The sequence below is a fragment of the Ammospiza nelsoni genome, chromosome 5 (assembly GCF_027579445.1).
Source record: "Ammospiza nelsoni isolate bAmmNel1 chromosome 5, bAmmNel1.pri, whole genome shotgun sequence".
NCBI classification, from domain to species: Eukaryota; Metazoa; Chordata; class Aves; order Passeriformes; family Passerellidae; genus Ammospiza; species Ammospiza nelsoni.
Genome location: NC_080637.1, coordinates 48,228,347 through 48,248,790, shown reverse-complemented (window position 1 = coordinate 48,248,790; position 20,444 = coordinate 48,228,347). Strand labels below are relative to the sequence as shown.

The window sequence follows — 20,444 nt, the reverse complement described above, 5'->3', positions numbered from 1 at the left end:
TCTCCGCCGCGTCCCCTGTTCCGCCGCCCCTCACCATCGTGCGATCCCTCACCGCCCCGCCGCCCCTCACCATCTACCATCCCTCACCGCCCCTACGCCCCTCACCATCCTGCGATCCCTCACCATCCTACCATCCCTCACCACCCTGCGATCCCTCACTATTCTACCATCCCTCACCGCCCCGCCGCTCCTCACCATCCTGCGATCCTTAACCGCCCCACCGCCCTGCGATCCCTCACCATCCTACCCTCCCTCACCGCCCCGCCGCCCCTCACCATCCTGCGATCCCTCACCATCTACCCTCCCTCACCGCCCCGCCGCCCCTCACCATCCTGCGATCCCTCACCATCTACCCTCCCTCACCGCCCCGCCGCCCCTCACCATCTTGAGGCCGGGCCCGGGCTCCGCGTTGAGCCGGCGGCGCCGTTGCCAGGGTAACGGCGGGATGGCGGAAGGCCGCGGCGAAAGGGCGCCGGCTGGCGACCGGCGCCGTCTCCAGAGTTCCGCTCCCCTGCGGCGAGCGGCGATCTCCGCGGCGGCCGCCTCAGTGAGACGCGCGCTGGTTCCTGCCTCAAAGCCCGTGGCGCTTCCTCTCCTCGCCTTTGGGCCCTGGCCTGAACATCCGGGGCCTGCACTTGGGTCGCAACAACGCCATGGATTTGGGACAGAGTGGCTGGAAAGCAGCCAGGTGGAAAAGGACCTAGGGGTGCTGGCTGACAGCGAGTCCAGGTGGCCAAGAAGGCCAATGGCATCGTGTCAGATAAAATGTGGCCAGCCCCTGTACAGTCGTGAGGCCACACCTCGAACCCTGTGTCCAATTTTGAGCCCCTCACGACAAGAACGACATTGAGGGGCTGGAGCTTGTCCAAAGGAGGGCAGCAAAGCTGCTGAGAGATTTGGAACAAAAGTCTAATTGTCCCAAAATAGGTTTTTTTTTCACCTGGTGTTGGAGGCCAATCCACACACAGCGTCAAGGTCTTTGATGTATTTACAGTTCTGCACAGAAGAGGGTGCTGAGTGGCCAGCACACAAAGCCAGCATGAAAACTACCAAAACTTCTCATTGTTTATCCATTTTAGCAAACAAAGGCGTTAAGGTCCATTATCTGCAAATTACATAGTTCCCTTAATAATCAGTATTCTTCTATTGATTAATGAGTCTCTCACTTTTAATGCTGATTAGCCCACACAATCTATTGGGTCGGTGGCCATCAGTCAGTGGTCACAATTTACCCACTGCCAATTACATTGTACCCAGCTGGGGCTGATTCAGCACAGTCGCTGAGCTGTCTTTATTAGCTTCTTCCTTTGCTTGGGGGTTCTGCCAAATGTCCTTATGGCCTATAAATTCTACATTCCTTGTGTCCACTATCAGTGGTACATCCTTATTCCCAAGCTTTGTTAACCTCCATGTAGGTCTGAGATAATTGAAACATGTCAAGCCCTAAACCTTGACAAGGCAGTTCTACCAATAACTAATTTTTTCTTTCTAACACCTGGACATCACTTAGAGCTTGCTTGTTAGCTGCTCCCTGTTTCACAGATTAAATCTCTTTTTGATTAGTCTTGAAAGTATACCAAGATAAATATCAAAGAACATATTTTCTTAAGATTAATAATGTAAGGATGAGTGGCTGAAGAAGCTGGAACTGTTTAACCTGGAGAAAAGGAGACTCAGATGAGATCTTACTGCTTTCTACAGTTACCTGAAGGGGGGGTTTAGCAAGGTGAGGGTTGGTCTCTTCTCCCAAGTGACAAGTGGAAACAGCTTCAAGTTAGGTTGTTGGAGGTTTAGACAGAGGTTTAGACAATTAGGAAAAAATTCTTCACTGAAAGGATGGTCAAGCATTGGAACAGGTTCTCCAGGGAAGTGATGGAATCACCATCCCTGGAGTGTTCAAAGGACAAGTAGATGTGGCACTTAGGGACATGGGAAGTGACAGACCATAGAGATCTTTTCCAACCTTCTATGATTAGAAATGTCAGTGCAGAGGACTAAAACATTACACTACTGCTGACAACTCAACTAATTAAAATACACATACTCATGGACAGAACTAATGAAGTATCTGCATTTCTACCTTTATCAGGAAAAATACCCAGCTTTTGTTTTTGGTATGAATAAACATATCCTGTCAGATTGCAATCATCTGTAATATAGACCAGCAGTAAAGAACTGTGTGCTGCTTCTTCAGAGTATGGGTTCCATATTTACTGTGTCCCAATCACTTCAAGATGGCTTGACCCAGGAATGATACACCCAGCTTGGAGCTCTGAGAGATTGCTCTCCAACCAGAAACCACTGGAGCACAGCAGCACTGTGACAGTGTCCCTGGATAATGAATGTGCTTTCATACCTCAGGCCACAAAGAAGGAAGGCAGATAATCCACTCTCCCACAAAGGATTTCTCTGCAAGAAATTAATTTTTAATTACTTAGTCAAAGTGATAAAGAATGTTTGCTAGTGATTTAGTCTGCTTTTATAGCTCTTCTCTATTATGTAAGGTATTATTTCTGTCAGGAGAAAATTAATTTCCATAAATAATTCTGAAATTATTTGCTCTTTCAGAGATTTGATTTCATGTGGTCAAGCAGATAGTACAATTAGGTAAGATCCTTTTATTTTTTTTTTAAGAAAAAGTAACTGAAAATTCAATTTTACTACATTGCTTTCTTCTGGTTTTTAACAGATTCTTTCAGAAGACCCTGTTGTTCTAAGGGTCAACATAAATACAGCTAAAATATTAACTCAAATGAAAGAAAGCTCTCAGCTGCTCCACTGGTTTCTCCCATTTCCAAGTGGCTCCTGAATTTGTATGTGGTGGATCCAAATCTGAAGAATGCCGAAGAGCTAACAGAGTGTCAGTGTGTTAGGTGTGGGCAAAAAAATGACAATGTCAGCTGTGATAAAAAGTGATAGCAGCATCAAATTGACCAAAATATTTTTAGCATGCCTGGTGTAGAAATTTTTACTAAGATGCAGTACAAAGTAGGTGGAAATGTTATAGTTTTTCCTCATTTGAAACACTAAGATGACAATTCATAAATTAAAGACAAGTCAAGAAGTTTGTCTACTCTAGAATAATACTGGAAAACTGCTACAGTTCTTACCTCCACTATTCTTTTAGCCAGTGCCATTATCCTGAGCCTATGAGCTGTAAAATTATTAATGATCATGTTTATTTCCACACAGAATTGCTGGGAGAATGGGAATTTACTCACACTAATGGCAGCAAAAGGGAAATCATGCACTCATGACTAAACACCAAGGTAATCATCAGATGGTGCAATGAGTGTTTAAATAAAAAACCAGAGACTGGAAATTGAGATTTAAGAAAAGGAGATGAAGGAAATTTTAAAAATGAAAGAAAGCAAGAAGTGGAAAAAACCTTATCATAATATGAACTAAAGCAAGAGGTTAGGACATGACCTTTGCATCAGCAACAATCATGTACTTCAATTTCCACAATATCTGGGTAAGATCATGTTCTTTCAGTAATGATGCTTCACTGTGTTCTGTGTCTTGTACCTTTGAAAATGCACCTGACAACATCTGGCATCTCAAGATAAATGATTATACAAAAGCGAGAGCAATGAAATGCTCCCCTGCTACAGCTACAAAGGCAGTCCCTTGAGATGAGAAAATGGGAAATGATCCCTTTTAAGCAAGGAACTTGAACAATACTTGCTTCTTTTTTTTTATGGCACCAGCAACTTCTGAGTCTTGATCTACCCTGGCTGGACCACCCATGATGAGAGAAGCTGAAACACGTAAGTTGATGGATCATGTGTGCCTTTAATGCTTTTGTTCTGTCTCTATTACCCAGCTCAAGAAGGCAAACAAAATTCGTGTCAGTTAAAGACCTCCAAATGGTGACATGAAAATTCATCATTTTTATCTTTATTTGGAAAGGAGAAACTTTAGTTTTCATTCCTGTTTATGTCTGTTATTTTTATGGGTCTGTGGAAAATGCACCTTCAGAATTTTTCTGATATTTCCAGCATGTACCTGTCATCAAGAGTCAGTCAAGTTAATAAAAAAGCTGTTCTTGTATTTGATTTTAGCATTACATTTAGGTAAGTTTTTAGAAGTTTATATATGTAGAACTGAAGGAGTGGAGGCAAGACAATCCACTGGTCCAGTATGAATCAGTGATAGAACTGAAGATGGAATGCATGGAGAGCTGTGTCTGCACAAACTTATCCAAGCCAGAAAGCCACATCACTGCAGGTGCTGTGTCCCAAAGAATGCAGTGGTACTGGCCCAGGACATGTGCTTATATATCTGCACAATGTTCCACTGCCATCTGGATTTACAGGATCAAGTGTGCACTAGCTTGAATATCTCGTAACTCCATCCCAGCACATAGTATAAACATGTGTAATGTTTAATAGAAAGAGGTTAAGGAAACTGAAATATATGTCCAGGACATAAATTATTACACATTCAAGCCATTTACCTTTGTAAAGATAAGCAGAACAGATGTTTGCCTATTAAGGATAGCTTACATTTGTCTCTTGACAGAGATGTATCCTGCTGATACATGTGTAAAAGAGGCAAATCAGTATGCTGAAAAGGTGAATGTGTCCTGTCACTCTGGAAGCAAAGTCCTTTTAAGAAAGAAGCAGTAGTTAATAGGAAAGACTTCCTACTATTTATTTTTGTAGTACACAAGTTAGGTGGAGGAATAATATTCACATCAAAATGTATATATGTGTTGGGAAAGAGTTAACAGGAAGAAGACTTTCTTAATTGAGCTAGATGTTTATGACACATCACATATTTAGCTTCATCTTCTGGTAGTGGCAACATAATAGATCAACAGGAAGATGGGGCCACCACCCCATAATATGATAATGGTAATATGATGCAATTCCACTTTCCTTATCCTTGTCTGTAGTGTTCCTCTTACTAGATTGGTAACTTCTGATGAGAACAGTCAGTGCTTTGCAGTGTAATTTCATTCTAATCTGTGCCAGCAACTAAATTATGGCAGGAACCTGAACTCTCAATAACCCATGGCAATGGCTATATTATCGTGCTCTACTATCAGGATCATGCATCACATGACCCACTTGTTTTTATGTTGATTTACAAACTTGTTGCTTATCAGTTGCTGGTTCCAAAGGATAGTGTTTGCAAAATCTTTCTTTATGTTCTTTTGTAGTAAATGAGAAAGAAAAAAAGATCAGTTCTGAAAAGTCAATATAGCTGCTATGCAGCTTCTATACACGTATGCTATATCTATGTATACAGCTGCTATATGTGTATACTATACAACTATATTAATAATAATTTACATTATTGTCTTCTAAGCCTAGATAGTAGAAGTGTTGTAAAAATAATTTAAAATATGGGAAAACATTATTTCATATCCCTCGTCTCCTCTCTCCTATTGAAAGTTAAAGAAGACATCTTTATATTCTCCAGTTGACACCATTAAGTTACTGACATTAAATAAACACAGATGTTACAGTCCTGTATTTTTTTCTTTTCTGTCTGTAACCATATTTGTGATTCTAACTTCTAACAAAACTGAGAAAAGGGAAACTCAAACATTTCTATTTTATTTTTCTTCCATCTGATTTTTGGAATCTTTTTAAAGACTGGGTAGAAGCTGTTAAAGTCCCAGACAATCAATATAATTTGGAATCAGACTTAGTAATAGTGGTTAGAACTTGAAAACAACGTCAATGTTTTTCAGTATTTATCCTGTTGGCTAAATATGATGAACTATAGAACATATAATGTCTCATGCATATTTCTTATTAAAAATTCTGTATTTTATGCAAACAATGTTGACAGCCTTGCTTATTCAAAAACATAGACATGATAGATTTTGTGCCACTGAAATAAAGGAAATTTGTTTTCAGAGTTAGTGAGAATTAAGAACATCAGTACATCTACTGTTATTTTTATTTAGAATCTTTTCAGATTTTTTTTGTCTCTCCCTTTTTCACATTTCTCAGTTCTGCAATGCTGGAGACTTACAGCATCTCTTTTATTTTAATAGAATCTCATATTCTTGTGTACTGTCAAAGTTCCTGGCTCTGGAGAAAATAAAAAATAATGAGCAATTGTGAAAAAACATAAGCTGATCACAACAATTGTCATTAAGAGAAATAATTGTAGCAAAATATTCAGGGAAAAATTCCATTTTGAAGGACACTGTCAAAATATGTTATTCTGCAAAATAAGATGATTGTATCACAATGCATGCTTCTTTACAAACTAGTGGCTTGAAAAATGTTACCTTGGTTGTCTTTGGTACCAAAGAAATTGAAGACAAGCTGACAATATGTTTGTGTTATTTTCAGATTTATTAGGACTATTGTTACTAAGTACCACAAGTAGCAGTTTGACTGACTGTAGGTACTCGATACTGTCACGTAAGTCTTTGGCTCTTCTGAGATTTCTGGAATTTTCATTCTCTGACTATCCTTGAATTTTCCAGAAGACAGAGAGAACTTCTCAGAGTAGTTTTAGATCAGGAAGTCAGTGCTGATTATCAGTTGCAAATACACCCTATAATATCTAGTAATTTATTATTCAGTAAATCCTAGGGCAGAAGCAATACAGTGCTTTAAAGTACTGCAGAACCAGGCACTGAAAGTCACTTTTCACTAAAACCAATGATACAGTTCTCTGGTGAGTTAATTTGAGGTGGTATTTCTAATCTAACACTGACTATCAGATTGCCTAAAGAGAGCTGTATTGATGTTTTGTGTCTATACAATATATGGACAGGTAATGTTGGGGAGGAACTGAATTTTTTTCTTCAGACAAATAAATACAAGACCTGCCTATCTGAATCTGAATCATCCCTGTGCTGCTGAAGCCAAAATAAGTGATAAACTACAGTGATTGAAGGGGAGACCTCCACGAGCTGTTACGCATGCTGGGATTACAATGATGAGGGTCTCAAGCTGATGTTCACCTAAGAACTGACTTCTTGGATAGACACTTGCACATAGTGAAGATATGTAACACTGAGGATCTTTTTTACCTTTCTGCCAAGATTATAGCAGTAGTAGATTATACCTAGAAGCAACAGCTAAAAAGAATTGCACTGGGGATGTCAGATGCTGGTTTTTAGCACCTTATTCCTTAGACAGTGATTAAATCTCAGAACTTTTATGGGGGAATAAATAGTTCTAGAAGATGTGCTTTAAAAATGTTTTGTGGATTGTCAGGAGAGGTTACCTTAGGCAGGATATTGCTGGTGTTTGAATTTCTTGCTCTGTTTCTCCATGCATGAGAGACACTCTTTCAGAGGAAGGCAGAGTTACTTGCATGTGCTTTCAGGATGCTCCCATTACCTGTAGTTATGTTGAAGCCAGTATTTCTAGTTAAAGCTGCAGTCACCTTCAGGAGTCATAAAGCTTTCTTTTTGCCTCCAACACATTATTTGTCTTCTGAGCTTCTGAACTTGTCCTTCATTGACTAATCTTGGAAGTGTGAGAGCTGGCTAATGGTTGGAGAAAAGTTACTGAGATAGTGGAGAGAGTGCTCTAAAAAGATATACAAGGTTTTTTTGAGTAGCTGTCTAGTTTGTGTCACTGTTAACCTCTTGGATTTATAAACTGCTAGGCCAGACCTTAGGAAGGAATTAGATGAGTTTGGCTCCTTGGGAGCTTAACTGTGTTCTGCAGCCAGGACACTATGAATTGACTGGCATTTGTATCTCTTCTATTCCTCAGGGCCAACAATGCCTTAAGCAGAGACAGCAACAAGGACAAACTTACAGATTTTTTTTTTCCTTGTGCCAAGCCTATCAAATATTGTCCTTTAAACATCTGACTCATTTATTTACTTTTTTTTCTCTCCACCCTTATGAACATCTATAGCAACAGTAACTGTCATATTTACAGTGCAATGACACAGCTTTTCTTTGTCTCTCTTATGCCATGAGGCAGATGTTACTGATCAGTCTGCCAGGCAACTGTGTTTGATGTCCAAAGCCCCAAGTTACAAGGGAAAGTGTGCTGTTTGGCAGGTTTCATGGAGAGTTTCATCCTAGCTGCTGCCTCCTGCCACATTCCCTGCTGCTCCACGTCACCAGATTCTTCTGTCATGGGAATTCATTGAGAGATTACATACGCACAAGGCAATTAAAAAGTTTATACGTCAACAATTAAATTTATATCATATTTTGGCTGGGGCTGTGGCACTGTGATGGTGTAGGACAAGGGAGAGAGTAAAAAGAAATGCTGTGATAAGGCTATCATTGATTTTACACTTCAGTGCTGTTAGGTACTCCCTGTATGACCAGCTGTGTAAAATACTCAGTTCTAGTTGCATTATTCATGCTGACTGTTTCTCCTAGATAGGCTAAGAAGAGTATAAAAATGCAAATCCTGCTCTGCTGAAGTTAATGATAAATCTCTTATTGACTTGTATGGGATAAGTTTCAAGGACATTGGAAATACCTATAAAATGAGCCAATGATGAGCAGATGATCTCCACAGGAAAAGCCATGTTCCATTCCCAATCTGTGGCTCTAGCCAACCATACTAGTCCACATGTTTACATGACAGACTGTTAATTTAGAATTACTGTATTATTAATTACAAATGCTAGATTAAATATGCAGGGATGTTTATATACTACTTTAAAATGCTGGGTCATGGTCTTCTCTGGGTATTAGATTCAAGCAATAGTAATTTGGTATTAAAACAGAATCACTTAAAAAGGTCTGTGCAAATATATCTGAAGTGTATTCAATACCTTCTAAATATAGGCTTCAAAAGAAACCATGAAATTGCAGTATTGTTTTATACCACAAGCCCTGTTACTTACATTGTTTCTGATTATTTTCATTATTTGTCTTAAATTATTTCAGGAAGATAATAAAAGTTAACTGATTTATTATCTGACAGCCTCAGTGTAGGTTTCAGTAGAAAAAAAGAACCTCTTGTATGAGTGCATAAACACCCCATATTCAGCAAAAGCACACTTTATGCTTTATTTAAATTTGTCTCCTTTGTGCCTAGAATCCCTAGAATTTTCCATAAGGCTTGTGGGTTGCTGGGGTTTGTTTATTGTTTGTTATTGTTTTGTGGGTTTTTTTTAGTGATGGCATTTAAAATTTAGCTTTGGTCCTGCAGGTCTGAGAGTCCTTCAGCTTTGCTAATCCTTACCTGATGTGAGAGGCTCATCACATAAAGTATGAATATCTGGGGCCCCCATTTGAGGGGGTGGGAAAGGGCGATGAGAGCAGGGGCAGACCCAGGGCACTTTGGTGCACAGTGCTGGGCGAGCATGAGTGGACAAGCCTTGTACTGAGTCTGTAAGAAGAAAGAAAGGCTTTGGTCTGAAGGTCTGCAAGTGAGACATTTTTGCCAACACAAAAAGTACTTCACTGTTATAAGCTAAAGGAATGAAATTGGTAACTTATCTCAGAGGAAAATACACCCTCAATTTATGAGCTCAATCAGCAGAGATGGTGTGGCAATGTAATCAAGAGATGTAGGGCAATGCAAACATGAAGTAACCATCTGTTTTCCTCTAGGCTTTAACAGACCTTATATTTTATTTCCATTTTGGAGAGTTGTCTTTATGGTTCATTTGTCCCCTCCTCTTTCTTCTCTCAGCTTATGCATGTGATGAAGAGTTAGTGCACTTATCATGCAAGGTTTCTGGTAATGTTTCAGTTTATAGCCTCAGCCTTTCCATGAGCAAACATTCTCAGCAACCTTTAGCCTCTCTCTTTTCCTGAGTTTTGTTGCTGCTAGTTTTCACCTTGAAGTGCCACCTAGTCCACTGGAGGGATGGGCAGAGGTGAAGGCAAGGAAGGGGATAGGGAAGTGCAGGAGAGAGAGTCACACAGCCTTTGACTCTACGGAGTGGAAATCTCTTTTTTTCTTTCTTTCTATCCAGGAACAAAATCAATGTAGAGTATCTGAAAGAGAGTTAGGAGACAGAAAGAAGTGGGAGAGCACACACAATGGATCTAAACTGAGCAACGATGAAGGAACTGGTATTGGTGCTGGCCATTTGGCCTTTGTTTTCCTCACTGCAGCTGCTGAAGACAGTGGGTTCAGATCGATGTAACAACAACTATTATGAGATCAATGTGATGCTCATGAATTACACAGATTTCCCATCAAGTACTGATAGTGTGAGGTTAACTGTGGAACAAGCAATGGAAAGGGTACGAAAGGAATTCCAGATGACAGGTAAGTCAATGGATGTTGGTTATCCCTCTCTTCCTGTGATTTCTTGTCACACTTTGTGTCTACTCATCTGACCTTTAGTAAGGTGCTTCTCAGACAGATTCCTTGCACATCTTATGTAGGACTTATGGAAATAATGACCTCTCTTTGTATAAATTGAAGTGCTCTACAAGTGGGCAGAACCATATATATTTTCATGGTGTTTGGGCAGACTCTTCCTGCATGCTTCTCTGGAGATGTTCAGCTGGGTTTGGTAATGTGGAAATTATTGAACTAGATCAGACAAGACCAGTGATCCATCTCGTGCAGTAATTGGGTTGCCCTTGCTTCCTCTCCTGACTGGATTAGCCTCTACTTTCTGAAAATAATTTTCCTCTTGACCCTATCTGTTGATCACATCACGATCTGAAGTGTGAAAAATCTGCAGTCCATATTTTCCTTCATCTAGAGTCATATAGCTTTTATTTATTTTGATATCTTACTTCTCCTTTCAACATCACCAATCTACTGTCACTCTCTAGAATATCATAGGAAAAAGAGATTCCAAGGAAATAATAAAAGAAATATTATCTATTCCCTACCTGCCCTCTAGATTAAAAGATTTTGTCCAATTTTATTGGAAAGTGGTGTCTCAGTTACTTCTTACAGAGCCTTAAAAAATTTGTCTAGTAACACTCAACAGAAGTCAGCAGTCCACCTTGGAATGCACTTCACAGTCATATCCATAGTAGTGGGGGTTGGGTTGTAGGTAGACGTTGCAGAAGCAGGGAGACCTCAGAGTATAAGGCTGCTCAGACCTGTGTCAGAAGGAGAGGGATAATAGTGTATTAGTGGTTACCTGCAATTCATGATGCTGTTTGCTTTTCCATTTGTGTTGCAGGAGAAAATGTTACAGTGAATGCCACCTTCCACCTCTTTAATTCATCATTCTATGTCTCCCGAGCCTGCCTTACTAGCACCTGTGAAGGTGTGGAGCTCCTCAGAACCATTTATGTGAGTAGCAGACTTCTTTCCTTCTGCCTTGGTGTGCATGTGTGTCTCTGTCTTTCCTTCTTAACCTTTGATCCTGCTATCAGTTCCAAAGAAATTTGATAGGGAAGTGAAATTTTTAAAGAGAAGATGTTCCTGTATGTTTTGTGAAAAGGAGTAGGCAAATACTGAAGAGAGGTTCTATGAATGCTTCCAAGAGACTGCCTTCAGCTTTTGGCTCCTTTTCCTATGCTTAAGTTACCTCCTTTTTATATCTGCACAATTCTTTGTGTGGTCTGACAGCCAAAGCAATCCATTAAAAAAAACCCCAAATAACAATTAATTAAAAAAACCAAACCAGCAACGCAAACTCTCAAAACAGCCTGAGCAGAGCAAAAAGGTCAATTTCTAACTGGATCAGATCCTGATTTGGTTCACCATCAGTTTACACAATACACAAAAGAGAGAGCTGTGGTGAGGATGGGGACGTGGGCAGAGAAATCCTTAGGCTGGCACTGTTACCAATGAAGTGGTTATGGAACTATGCCCAAAGGGCAAAGATGAAGTGCTTGCTTCTCACTAGAAATCACAGAAGTCACGTGAGAGAAACTATGTGAATACTTTAATATGAGGAAAAGCTTCAGTTAAAATCAGTGCATTACGAGAAGCCAAGTTTCTGAAGATTTTCACACCTCTGAGTGAAACTTGGTCAGTCCAATGAGAATGTTTAAGTCTACTAATCTATGACTATGTTCTAGTCTTTGCTAAGAAATTCTCCCTCATGACACACAAAGATACAGGTCAGGCCTCATTTGATGGTCATGGAAGGAGTTTTTAAAATAAAAGTTTAATATACACGTATGTAATAATTTTTCTGGTACACAGGACCTTGTAATACCAACCACCCTGTCTTCAGCAAATGCAAACTCTTCTGGGGTGTTTAATCTCAAAGGTGCAGCTATAACAGTATTTTAAACCTTACTTGCTGTCTATGTCTTAACAAATGTTGTACTCTATCTTTTTTTGGCTGTCTGTGATTTTTTCCTCCTCCCCTTCTTGTTTGTTCTTTTAAACTTTTTGTAGCTCCTCTCTTCTCTTGCTTTTGCTAGGTAAATTCTGTGACTCCTCATATCCTACAAATTTCTTCATTCTCCCATCCTCCTCTCTCTGCCAGTCCTCTGCTTTATCCCAAATGACCCTTTTTGATTCCTTGCAGGAATCTGGCAACCTTGGCTGTGCTGTCATAGGACCCGCTTGCACTTATGCCACCTTCCAAATGATCTCGTAAGTACCAATTCTTCCCCCTTATATTGTGATGTTAAAGATGTCAGCTGCTGAACAAAGTTGTTTTGTGAGCAACAAACCTGCAGAGACATTGGTTTAGAGTACATCAGACACCTCGAGGTCTGCAGTCAAGGCAGTAAGACTTTTATGCATAGCCACTCTGTTTGGTAGGTGGGGAAAAAAACCCTTCCAAAGCCCAACTTCAGTAGGGAAATTGCTAACTCCTGACAGTAAGTTGAATGATTGATTGATTGATTGATTGATTGAGGAGCAGCTGGAGAGCAGCCCTGCAGAAAGGGATCTGGGGATGCTGGTTGGCACCCCCAGAGTCAGCAGTATGCCTGGGCAACACAGAGGGCAAACCCTACCCTGGGGTGCATCAGACCCAGCATCACCAGCTGGTCAGGAGAGGTGATTATCCAGCTGTACTCAGCAGTGGTGTGGCCTCACCTTGAGCATTTTGTGTAGTTCTGGGCCCCATGAAATTTCAGAAAGATGTGAAGGTCTTTGAGTGCTTACAAAACTGGTGAAAGGGCTGGAAAGCATATTCTGTGAAGAGCTGAGGGCACTGGGTTTGTCTGGTTTGGAGAAAAGGAGGCTGTGGGGAGACCTTATTGCTTTCTACAGCTTCCTGAGAAGGGCAAGTATAGAGGGAGGTGCTGATCTCTTCTTCCTTGGATTCAGCAACAGGACAAGTGGGAATGATTCAAAGCTGCGTGTATAGGTTGGACATTAGGAAGAGTGATTTTAGCAGGAGCATGGCTGAACACTGGAACAGCCTTCCTAGAGAGGTGGATCATACCTTAAGCTTGTCAAGTTTAAAATGCATTTGGACAATGCAGTTAGTAAGTTCTCTAGTGGAAGGTGTCCCTGTCCATGGCAGGGTGTTTGGAACTAGATGATCTTTAAGGACTCTTCCAACCCAAACCATTCTACGTTTCTATGAATAACATGCTGTAGCTTTTGGTCAGTACTGAAATAATCAGGACTGTATGATTTTTGTAGGTCCCTTTTAACCAAAATAATCTATTCTCTTCTATTCTAAGTCTGTCAGGAAAAAATAAAAAGCCTGTTTAATTAGTGAAATACTCTCCCTGTCATTATATATTACATCATCTATGTCTGTTTCTATTGCAATAAGTAAAACCCCTGTAGTTGAGTAAGTGAACTTTACCTGGAAAATAAAATTTTGTCACAATAATGCCAACAACACTTACAGCCATGGTTTTTGCAGGCAAAATTCCCTGTTATAAGAAAACGGCATACAAGAGCAAAAGCATTTTGAGTTTGGTCTGGTAACATTGCAGCATCCAGAAATGTACTTTCGTCCTTAAAAGCTTACTGTCTCTGTATATAAAATGATTTTTGTTTTACAAATTCCTTGTCAGCAGAGGGTTGCCTTAATTTTTTCTCCCTGACTGCTGCTGTTGCACAGTTCCTAAAATACACCTTTGTGAAACATAAAGATTTTTCCTTTGAATTGTAGAAGTAAAGCTTTTTTGATAGCAAAAAGCTGTCACCCTGCAGCACTTGTCCCAATAGGGAGATTAAATCCATCCCATGGGAATGACATCCAGGTAGCAGAAGCTTGTCTTGAGCCTTTGGACTCCTGTCATAACCCTTGGGGCTGAAATGGTGTGTGGTACCCAAAAGGATGGGGGTGACTGGGAACAGTGCAAGAAGATGCCTAGAGCAATTCAACAGGGCTTTTTGGTACCAGTACAGGCTTGAAATCTGCTTGTGACCTTGGGGAACCTTCTGATTCTGGTTCAAATTAACTGTGTTAAACTAACTCAGGGCACAGGAGGAGAGGGAGGTGAGGATGGAAATCAGTATCTGCCTTGGTGCAACAGCAATCTGTTCAGACTTGTCCTCTTATCTCTTTCTTCAGACTTGAAACAATACTGAGCCTGCCTATGATCTCTGTAGGGAGTTTTGGACTGTCCTGTGACTACAAAGAAAACCTAACCCGCCTTCTGACCCCAGCCAGGAAACTGAACCAATTCTTCTTCCATTTTTGGAGACATTCTGAGCTGCCATTCAAAACCACAACCTGGGAATCTGTCTACATTTACAAGAGAACTGAAACCTCAGAGGCATGCCTCTGGTAAGATCTGGATCCACCTCTGACCCAGCTGTTGATAAATGCTGTCTCCACCTTCAGACATGGTTTCTGCAAAGTGTTCTCTCAGTCCTACACTCTGAGAGGTGCCTTGCTACTACCAAGGAACGAGAGAAGGAAAAGATGGATTGTAGCTTTTAGCTATAGCACTTACCTGAATGTTTCTCTCAGTCTTTTATAAATATTTGCAAGCCTTTGCTTTTCCTTTGGACAACATAACCCACATGTTATGTTGTGATGAAAATACTTGTTTACAGCCTCCTTAGTATAAATAGTGTGACATGAGAGGCTCCTCCACAGGCTCCCCATAGATGCCTTTTTAGGTCAGGGGTCTTACTAAGCTTCTAAAATATTTCTCCACATTAATGTCCTCAATACGTAGGTGCTATTTCCAAAATTCAAGCTTTACATTTCTTCAAGCAAAATTACCCCAGTGATGCAGAGTTTAAGCTATATTCTCATCAGTTTGGAGCAAAGGAGACAGCTTTCATTTTGTGACCTGAAACATCAGGTTGTGCTTGGTTCTCAGAAATGCTGGGTTTTCTCCTTGCCTGAAAACAAAGACTGCTTTTAGACAAATAGACTCTTTAATATACCAGTACTTATAAATACTTTTCTATTATTGAGTCTTATTTAACGTTCAGCTCATGTGAGTGTGTCTACGCTACTTTTATTTTTTTTCCAATTTTGGGATATTAAAAGCTGATTTATTAAACAAAATCTAATTTTTCCTACTAATTTTATAAATGCAGCTGCGAAGTAGCAAAGAGTTCATGAAAATAACTATTATATGTATTTCTAATTTATAACCTGAGAGACTTGCAGAATTCTAAGCAAAATTTATCACTATATTTGCTTCAGATTGATAGAAGCATATACTTATGGATTATTTTGGATACAGAATTAAAGAGTTTTTTTTCTGAATTAGGAAACCTAAAACCTTATCTCCATTTACCTCTATTGTAGGTATTTATGGACTTTTATTTTTTCTTTCTTCTTTCTTAGTATAGATAGCAACTTGATCACATGATATAATTGCTATGATTACCTCTCTTTGATGCTTTGAAATATCAGTGCACTTCGTTCACCTCTTACTACAGGCCTACTCATCCACATTTGCAGCTGTAACTGCCAATGCACTACACACACTTTAGCTAAATCCCTTTAATTCTGCAGGTTTCATAACTTTCAGTGAAATAATTGCATGGAAGCTATTTCTGACCTTTCCAAGCTTTTCTTATTTCACTTTTTAAATGCTTCTGGCCAGGACCTTCTTTATGACTTCAGAATTGTTCAAGTCCCTTTATTGCTGAATTAACAACAAAAAAATTAATTTTGTATCTGCCCACTTTTCATCCTAATTTAGTTGTAACCATGTATCTCATCCTGCCTTAATAGAAACTGTCAATGTGAAGGTTTTTGAAGTCTAATTTTAAAAGATCCATTTTCTCTAAAGCACAAGTATTGCTGTATGAGCTAATTGTTTTTTTCCCATATACATACAAAAATAAATGAATACCCACAGTGATAACAAAATCAGGTTATGTTTCAACTATGCATATGTTTCTGTAAATTAGCAGTTAATGATTCTGTTCCCGGAGAAAAAAAGGAAGCTAAAGGTATTTAGTAGCTCATAGGACTGAGATCTCAGTGCTATCAAAGGTTATGTAGTTTAAAAATAAAGACAGTTCTTTTGGTTTCTCCTCTGCATTGACTTTATTTCAGATAGAATATCTCTTCTCAGAATAAACATATTGAAGCAAGAGTAAAATTGAGGAGCTGACTGTTTTTCCTTAATCTTTTACCAAATTTTACTTGCTTGCTTTTTATGCTGAGCCCATTTTTTCCTTCAAGTTTTAAGTGATTCTGCATAGGTTTCTTCTTGCTGCTTTTCTTCCTTTGCTTCTCTCACAGTCAGGGTACATGTGTGATTTTTATCTCAGTTCTTTCTGTAGCTCCTGTTTAGTCCTTTGGACCTTCACATATGCCTTCTTAGATTACCACTGATGTGTTAAATAGCAGTGCCTGGCTCTGCCTCCCTGTTAATCTCACTTCCTGCAGTTTCCTCATATCCTTGATTTATTTTTTCTTAATTGCTAATGTCTTATTAGATTATTGCAATTTCCAAATTCACCCTTTCTATAACCATACTCAAACACCTCTGGTAGACTTTCCAAGCATTTCTGCATCTTTCATGCCATGTATTGGTTCTTTCACTTTTATTGCTGCAGGAAAGGTTTCATACCATCTTATAAACACTCTTGTGTGCTCTGAACAGCCTGTCTTGCACATCTTAGGAAAATGTGAGGAGTTAGCAATTTCCTGACAATATCCTTGCTCCTTTGTGCCAGGTACATGAATGCTTTAGATGCTGGAATCACAGAGTTCTCTGAAAAACTCAAGTTCAAGGATATTTTGAGAACTCCAGAGCTGCTTAGAAAAACTGTGAAAAATCCAAACCGGAAGAGCAATGGTAAGGAGGGGTTGAGGCTGCACTGTCCCAGCAAGTGAGTTGCTTTTCCAAGGAACTCAAACCCACCCCTTAGTTAGGTTATAGGGGAAGCCTTTCACCAGAAATGATGGAAACAAAGATATACCATTTTACATGGATGTAAAGATAAAATGGCACAAAGTTCCTAGATTCCTCTCTTCATCCTCATAAAATATGGGGGAATATCCTGGCTCCAGAGAGCTTTTGGGGTAAATTATCCCATCTAAGCACAAGCTCTTTTTTGTGAGAGGTTCAGAAATCCAAGTATCACAATTTCTCTAAGAAGGGCTTTAAATACTACAAGAATATAGATACTGCAAGCTCTCTATCACTCATGTGTTTGCAGCCCTGGTACATTTATGGACCTCATTTTGATATCAGGGGGCACTTCTGGAAATGATTTATCTGAACTAGAAAAATGAATGAATAAATGCCTCATCTTCTCCTAAGACTAAGCACCTGGCATCAGCAGGCCAAGTGACTGTGAGAGTAATCAAGCTAATGGAATCATTACTTGAAGGCCATTTAACCTAGAAATGTTCATATTGAGTAGCTGTTATGGCACCACAACTCCTAATGCTTATTTGAGTGGGATAATGGTAGTGCTCTGGTGCAATCAGACAGAAAATGGGGCAGGTGTTGAAGCACCTTTTACCACTTCCCCTCAGATATTGTGGTTTTACTGCAGAGAGGCTGGAGCTCTGTGCCTGGGCCCCAGTACATGACAGATAATGTGCCTTAGTCCAGAGTTGCTCTACTGCCTGCTACTCAAACATGGGGGAGCAGGCAAACATCCTCTTCTTGTCTGAAAATCTCACCAATCTCTCTCCATTTTTGCCCATTCTGTAGTGATCATCATGTGTGGCTCTCCAGAGAATGTCAGCTCAGACCTAGGGACGGAGAAGGTGGATAATGACATCGTTATCATCCTGATAGATCTCTTCAAGTAAAGTATCACCTTTGTTTTTCTTCTTTTCCCTGCAGTTTGCTGATGGATATAGATAATGGGAATAGTCTGAGTGAAACTGGTTTGTTGACGAAATGCTCTTTCACAAAATGTTTTCTATTGCCATCTTTCCTCACGTCTCGCCATTTATATAACATGCATAGTGTTTAATTCATGGCATATCCTCTACAAAATCCCTTTTGGTTCATATAATATTTTTCTAAGGCAGTGACAGAGCAGGTAGGTTTAATGCCTTCCTGGGGCTCCTCATTGCAGGAAACCATGAAAGAAGCACAGAGTCCAAAGTCAGAATGGACATGAGATATAGTCCATTTGAGATATGGTACATATTTCATACACTCTGCTCAACCAGACAATTATGTAAATAGGACTTACAGTATATTTTTCTAGACTCCATCTATTCAGTTTTTAAATTATTTATGTGATATAACTGTTCTCCCAGTTTATAACTCTTGCACTTTATAACCATCTCCTCAACATCTTTATAACCGCAGAAACATAACTTCTCAGAGAAGCTTCTTAGCATACAACCTTGGTTTTCTATTGTTTAATTTTCTCTTAACATTGCTAATTACAAATTCTTTATAGAAGATATCTGACATAAATTGGCTTTACCAATGGTATCCTCAAAAGCCTTGGCTATATACGAGGGCTGAGAACTGATCTCTGGCCCTAAACCTAAGTGACACAGCAGACATTACACAGTAGATACCTAAACCAAGTGTTTTTTGGGGTATAATCCCAGTTGCCATAGTGAGTCACAGTCTGGGAGAAAGTTAAGTGCCTGGGGCAGTCTGGTGGGATAGATGGATGGATGGATGGATGGATGGATGGATGGATGGATGATTGCAAGGCAAATATGTGCCCATGCCTTGATGTTACTTCACTGTTGGTGTAGCAAAAAGATTCCATGAAATTCTAGGGCCAGTGGGACTTGCCAGCTCTTGTGTCTAAAGGTGACCATAACAGGTCAGTTCTGAGAAACTCTGGGTTAATGATTTCAGAGATTTAACCTTTCGTTCCTAAGTGGACCCTGTTCAGGTTTTAACAGGATCTTCTCTATCCTGTACGCCTTCAGTTTCACCATATCTATTTTTCAGAAGTGCCTTTAAGAGCTTTTGCATTCCACAATTTTATCCAGGCATTAGAAATTCCCATTTGCTTTTCCTGAGGCAGCTGACCTCAACTCTTTTTCTTTGCAAATGCATATTGGGAACGGTGTATGTGAGTGCTTTACCACTGGTGTTGTAGGTATAGATGTTGCATTACAATAGGTGAGGGTGATTAGGGGATTCTTTGCTGTGATATGCATCCTTCTGATATACCCAGCTGCCTCAGGCTTTTTTATATGCTGCTCTTCTTAAGCTTTCTACAGACCCCTTATTTTGCTGAGTATCTCAAATCACACTATTCTTCTTAAAAAAACCCCAACAAAATACAGACAGATATATTAGATGAAAACTGAAGCTGCAGGAGGCAGAAGAGGCAAAGTCCCATGCTTCTCCAGGAGTGAAGTGCCTCTGAAAAAGTGATAGATTTAAATTTTCTTCAACTCTGAGTTGTCTGGCAAGCAGGACACAAACATAGTCTTTAAGTCTCCCTCAAGAGAGGTGGGATGCTGGAGGATTATCCAATCTGGTGGAGATTAATGAGGTTTTCTTTTCAACTGGCTAGTTCAGCCCAAGCTTGGATGAGAAATGTTTTGAAGTTCTTTAGGGTGAAAAGTGTGTTGTAAAAATCAGAAGGTTCAGGGAAAGGCAGGTACAGGGCTCTGGTGTAAGAATCCAATCAGATGGCCAATCAGTACTGACTGACAAAATAAAAGAATGATCAAACATGAATAATGGGAGAAGGCTCACACAATTATTTTCTTTCTCTTAATCTAGCCATAGCAATGACAGATGCTGCCAGTTGACACTAATATCTATTCATAAATTCTTCTTTAACATGTGTATCTGGTGGTGGCAGATTTGTGAATTTGTGAAGCACTTCCAGATGGCCTGTCAGGGTGATGGAACCAAGGATACCCGAAAGCTACAACATCTTCTGCTTGTTTTAGCAGAGTTTTCAAGTTGACACAGTTTCCTCTAATTTTCCTATCTCACTGAATTTAACAAATGAATCAATAATCTGCTCTCTGCACCTCTGTGATTGTTTCATTCCCTCCTGTTAAATGCTTTTAGTGCAACTGCTGCTGTGCTCAATTCTAGCAGGAAATATCAAAATTAGAAGAACAAGCAAGAAGAGTGCAGAAGAGCTCAGAGACAGGCACAGTAACATGAAGAAACTATGATTGCGGTATTGTGGATTCCAAAGAGAAACCGAGTTTTAATAAATATAAACTCCACTTGAAAAAAAAAAGAGGAAGTAAACAGGGTAGAAAACAAAGAGTTACAATAATAACCATTGTTCACAACAACCTTTGAGTGTCAGATT

General features: G+C 39.8%; 2 protein-coding genes across 4 annotated transcripts in view; one reads left to right on the top strand and one right to left on the bottom strand.

Annotated features, from left to right (window-relative positions):
- Nucleotides 1-613, bottom strand: part of IFT56 (intraflagellar transport 56) — a 56,944-nt gene extending 56,331 nt beyond the window's left edge. For both annotated transcript variants that reach the window (XM_059472044.1, XM_059472043.1), the window contains exon 1: nucleotides 382-613. In XM_059472044.1, coding sequence (XP_059328027.1) covers nucleotides 382-384 — 3 coding nt within the window. In that variant the 5' untranslated portion in view covers nucleotides 385-613. The remainder of the gene's footprint in view (nucleotides 1-381) is intronic.
- A 9,354-nt stretch (nucleotides 614-9,967) lies between these two features.
- Nucleotides 9,968-20,444, top strand: part of GUCY2C (guanylate cyclase 2C) — a 43,396-nt gene continuing 32,919 nt past the window's right edge. For both annotated transcript variants that reach the window (XM_059472707.1, XM_059472706.1), the window contains exons 1-6: nucleotides 9,968-10,178; nucleotides 11,056-11,168; nucleotides 12,361-12,428; nucleotides 14,320-14,535; nucleotides 16,902-17,023; nucleotides 17,891-17,987. In XM_059472707.1, the coding sequence (XP_059328690.1) occupies nucleotides 9,968-10,178; nucleotides 11,056-11,168; nucleotides 12,361-12,428; nucleotides 14,320-14,535; nucleotides 16,902-17,023; nucleotides 17,891-17,987 (827 nt within the window). The remainder of the gene's footprint in view (nucleotides 10,179-11,055; nucleotides 11,169-12,360; nucleotides 12,429-14,319; nucleotides 14,536-16,901; nucleotides 17,024-17,890; nucleotides 17,988-20,444) is intronic.